Raw genomic sequence first — 4087 nt, forward strand, 5'->3', positions numbered from 1 at the left:
AAAATCAACTTTGATTAAAAAAATCATTCAATTGATTAAAAAATTCAGTTGGATGATTTATTTAAAATTTTGATATTTCAACACAGAGTAAAATTGATTTGACTAATAAAAAAATCAATAAGGATAAAACGAGAAATAAGTATATGATTTGACAATTTTAAAATTATCCTACATGATTTAATAATTTTAAAAATTTACTTACATAGAAAATTTAAAAAAAAAACTACCTATGAAATAAGTCTTTGTCATTATTTTTTCATATTTATTTTATTTTCCCCTGAAAAAAATTAAAAAAACAAAAAAGTAACCTTTCAAACCCTTTCCTCTAATCTATTAAAGGGGAAGACTGTCCATTCTACTACAAATTAAAATAACAATTATATAAAGAAACACACTACAATGACAAAATTAGTTATATTCATATTGATGCAATGTAATTGCTAAGTAATCGTTCACGTTGACTATTTATTTGGTCATGTTCCTAAATGTAATCTTCCTCGCACATTGATGCAATGCATTGTCACAACGATAAAAGCAATCGAAAACAAATAAGAAAAGTAGGTAGCGTGTGTACACATGTAGGACTTATCCTTTGTGGAGTAGGTGAATCTAAACAAACCAAACGTAATCCTTGTCGTCGCCCTATGTCAACTTATTTTGCAGGGAAGCTTTGACCCGTCTACAATTGTTGATTGACAACTTTCAGAGATATGACTTTTTCTATTTATTTGGTTTTGTCAAATAAAATATATGAATTTTTCTTCACTTTTATTAATGAATATTTTAAAGGTCGACTTATGAATAAACTGCACTTTGAATTTACCAAAAAGACGAATAAAAAACAAATCGCTATCCTACTTCTAAAATTATTTATCATACATGTCAGTACTCTAGATTGTTATGGTTGAATGCATGTATCTTTTGACCGAACCCCACAATTAAAAAGATGGTTCATGAGAGCACTACCTACTCACTTTGACTAGGCTACAAGTTATATTCCAAAACATGGTTGATCAAGCTTATAAAGCCTACTCCGCTCTCTCATGATAGGGCAACCTTGTGCATTATTAGCTAGCTAGCCTTCTCAATTTTCTCATCTCCCATCTCTTCCAATCCTCTTCAAGATCAAGATGACGGACGGGAAATGGAGTAGCAGCTATAAGGCGTTGAGCTTGCTTCTCCTAGTCATCAGCTGTGCCTTGTGTGCCTCCGGGACGACCCACATCGTCGGCGATTCCAGTGGTTGGGAACTGGGTGTCAATTACGATGCATGGACTGCCAACCAAACCTTCGTTCCCGGCGATGTCCTCGGTTAGTAAATGATCCCCCGCTTTGCAAAACCAAGTCGGACTGAAATTCTGCTGATTATTTAAAATTGAAATAAAAAATTGAATTCGTCCTTTTTTTCAAGAAATTAAGGTAGTTAAAATGAAGTGTTATTGTCCAGAGTTCAGGTACAATCGCTTGCAGCACGACGTGGTGGAGGTGAACTCCGACGGCTACAGCTCTTGCTCCAGCAGCAGCCCCATCAGGCAGGAAACCGACGGAAATACGACCTTCACACTTTCCGCGGCCGGCACGCGATACTTCATCTGCGGAATCTCCAACCACTGCAGCAACGGCATGCGTCTCCAGGTCGACGTCACTGCTTCTTCCACCGCCTCGCCACCGTCGCCGGCGTCCACCGCCTCGCCACCGCCGCCGGTGTCGCCCACAAACAACGAGAACAAAGCCGGAATTCTTTCGCCAGTGCACGCCGCCGCCGTGGTATGCGCGGGGTTGCTGGTGGTTGGGCTAGGCATGTTCTAGGCTTGGCCAGGGGAGAGACAGTGCTGGATTATTGGAATACATAATTATTTCGCTTTTATTTGTACTTGGTATTATTCTGGATGTTAAAGATTTATTTAGACTGTGTTCTTTGTTTGGTTACTGGAGATTTGTTTTTTTCTGTTTTAAATTTGACCTTAAAAAAAATAAAAATGAAGATCTTGCATCAACTTTTCATAAGCTATGTAAAAAGGTAAAATCGCCGACTCCACATCCATCCCATACCATTGAAATGGATCTGGGAGTATATCAACTTTTCATAAGGTTTTAGTCATATTGGGTTACAAATTCTCAACAAAAAAAAATGCTTCCAAAATGTACAATTTAACTAACTTCTTTTAACAAATAATGTGCCCAAAGATCCATCTTCATAATCTATAATAACAAAAAAAATCAATTACAATCAGTAATTACTAATTAGAATGAGAAAATAAAGATTCTTATATTACTTGAAAAAACTTATGATTGAGAAACATGTGTTAGAAGATGAGGAGCAAAAACTAAAAAATTATAACATTCAAAGTAGGAGGAAACTACTTCTTCATATTTTCTTCATGTCTAAATTGTAAAATCTGTAGGGTATTTATAGGATATACCCAAGATGTATCTACATAAATACATGAACCAATATTAAATGACATACATGCATCATCCAAAGAGTCATTCATGAATCCTCCAAAAGACCTCTAATATTCATGCACACAATATTAAATACTTAATTAATCTAGTTTATATTTTCAACATCCCCTCTTAAACTAGATTTATTACTCCAAGTAAAAAACGTAGCTTCTTGAAATCATCAAATTTCAACGGTTTCGTGAAGATATCGGCAACTTGATCTTGTGACTTCACGTATTCAAGCTTCACTTCTTCCTTCGATATACAATCTCGAATAAAATGATACCTTGTATCAATATGCTTGCTTCTTTCATGAAACACCGGATTCTTGGCCAATGCAATTGCAGATTTATTATCAACATAAATCTCCGTTGGATCTTCTTATGACAGATTCAATTCTTTCAACAAACTCCTTAGCCAAATAGCATGACAAACACAAGAAGCAGCAGCTACATACTCCGCCTCACAAGTAGAAAGAGTCACAATAGGTTGCTTCTTAGAATTCCAAGTAAAAGCTGAATTTCCCATAAAGAAAACAAACCCAGTAGTACTTTTTCGACTATCAATATCACCAGCCCAATCACTATCACAATAGCCAACAAGCATAAAGTTGTCCGAGAAAGCATACAAGATACCATAATTAATTGTACATTTGATGTAACGAAGAATTCTTTTGGCAATTTTCAAATGTGAAGTAGTAGGAGCTTCCATGTAACGACTCACAAGTCCAACGCCAAAAAGAATATCCGGCCTAGTACAGGTTAAATACCTCAAGCTTCCAACAAGACTCTTGAATAAAGTTGGATCAACTTTTTCACCATCTTGATTCTTGTGTGGCTTGATTCCACACTCCACGGGTGTCCCGACCGGCTTACAATTATTCATATCAAATTTCTTGAGAATTTCTTTAGCATATCTTTCTTGAGAAATAAATATGTCATCATCTCGTTGCTTCACTTCAATCCCAAGATAGTAGGACATTATGCCAATATCCGTCATCTCAAACTCCTTTGTCATAGCTCTCTTGAAATCTTCAAACATCTTTGGATTGTTCCCTGTAAAAATTAAGTCATCCACATACAAGCAAACAAGTAACATATCACCATTTTTATCATTCCTTGCATAGAGAGCATGTTCATGTGGACACTTGATAAAACCATTTGCTTGAAAATATTTATCAATTCTGCTATTCCAAGCACGAGGGGCTTGCTTCAAGCCATAGAGAGCCTTCTTCAATTTTAGCACTTTATTTTCTTCGTTAGGTACTACATAACCCAAAGGTTGATCAATATAGACTTCTTTCTCCAAGTCTCCATTCAAAAATGCGGATTTTGCATCCATTTGATGGATTCTCCAACAGTTTTGAGCTGCAATAGAAATGATCAACCGAATTGTTTCAAGACGAGCAACAAGTGCAAATACCTCATCATAGTCAATTCCGACCTTTTGCTTGTACCCCTTGGCAACCAATCTTGCTTTGTATTTTTCAACCTCGCCTTGCGCATTTCTCTTTATTTTGTACACCCACTTCACACCAATTGTGTTTTTTCCATTCGGTAATGATACTAGCTCCCATGTATCATTCTTTGTAATTGCCTTGATTTCTTCATTCATGGCATTTCTCCATTTCTCTTCAGTGGCA

At 36.2% G+C, this 4087-nt stretch overlaps 1 protein-coding gene across 1 annotated transcript; it reads left to right on the plus strand.

Moving 5' to 3' along the window:
* The first annotated feature begins 1034 nt into the window (after positions 1 to 1034).
* LOC122032029 (stellacyanin-like) lies at positions 1035 to 1929 on the plus strand. The gene is made up of 2 exons (XM_042591273.1): positions 1035 to 1311; positions 1448 to 1929. Exons 1-2 carry the CDS (start codon positions 1131 to 1133, stop codon positions 1807 to 1809), a joined length of 543 nt encoding a protein of 180 aa, XP_042447207.1. The 5' UTR covers positions 1035 to 1130; the 3' UTR covers positions 1810 to 1929.
* Positions 1930 to 4087: the final 2158 nt, after the last annotated feature.

The sequence above is a fragment of the Zingiber officinale genome, chromosome 11A, assembly GCF_018446385.1.
Source record: "Zingiber officinale cultivar Zhangliang chromosome 11A, Zo_v1.1, whole genome shotgun sequence".
In the NCBI taxonomy this organism is placed as follows: Eukaryota; Viridiplantae; Streptophyta; class Magnoliopsida; order Zingiberales; family Zingiberaceae; genus Zingiber; species Zingiber officinale.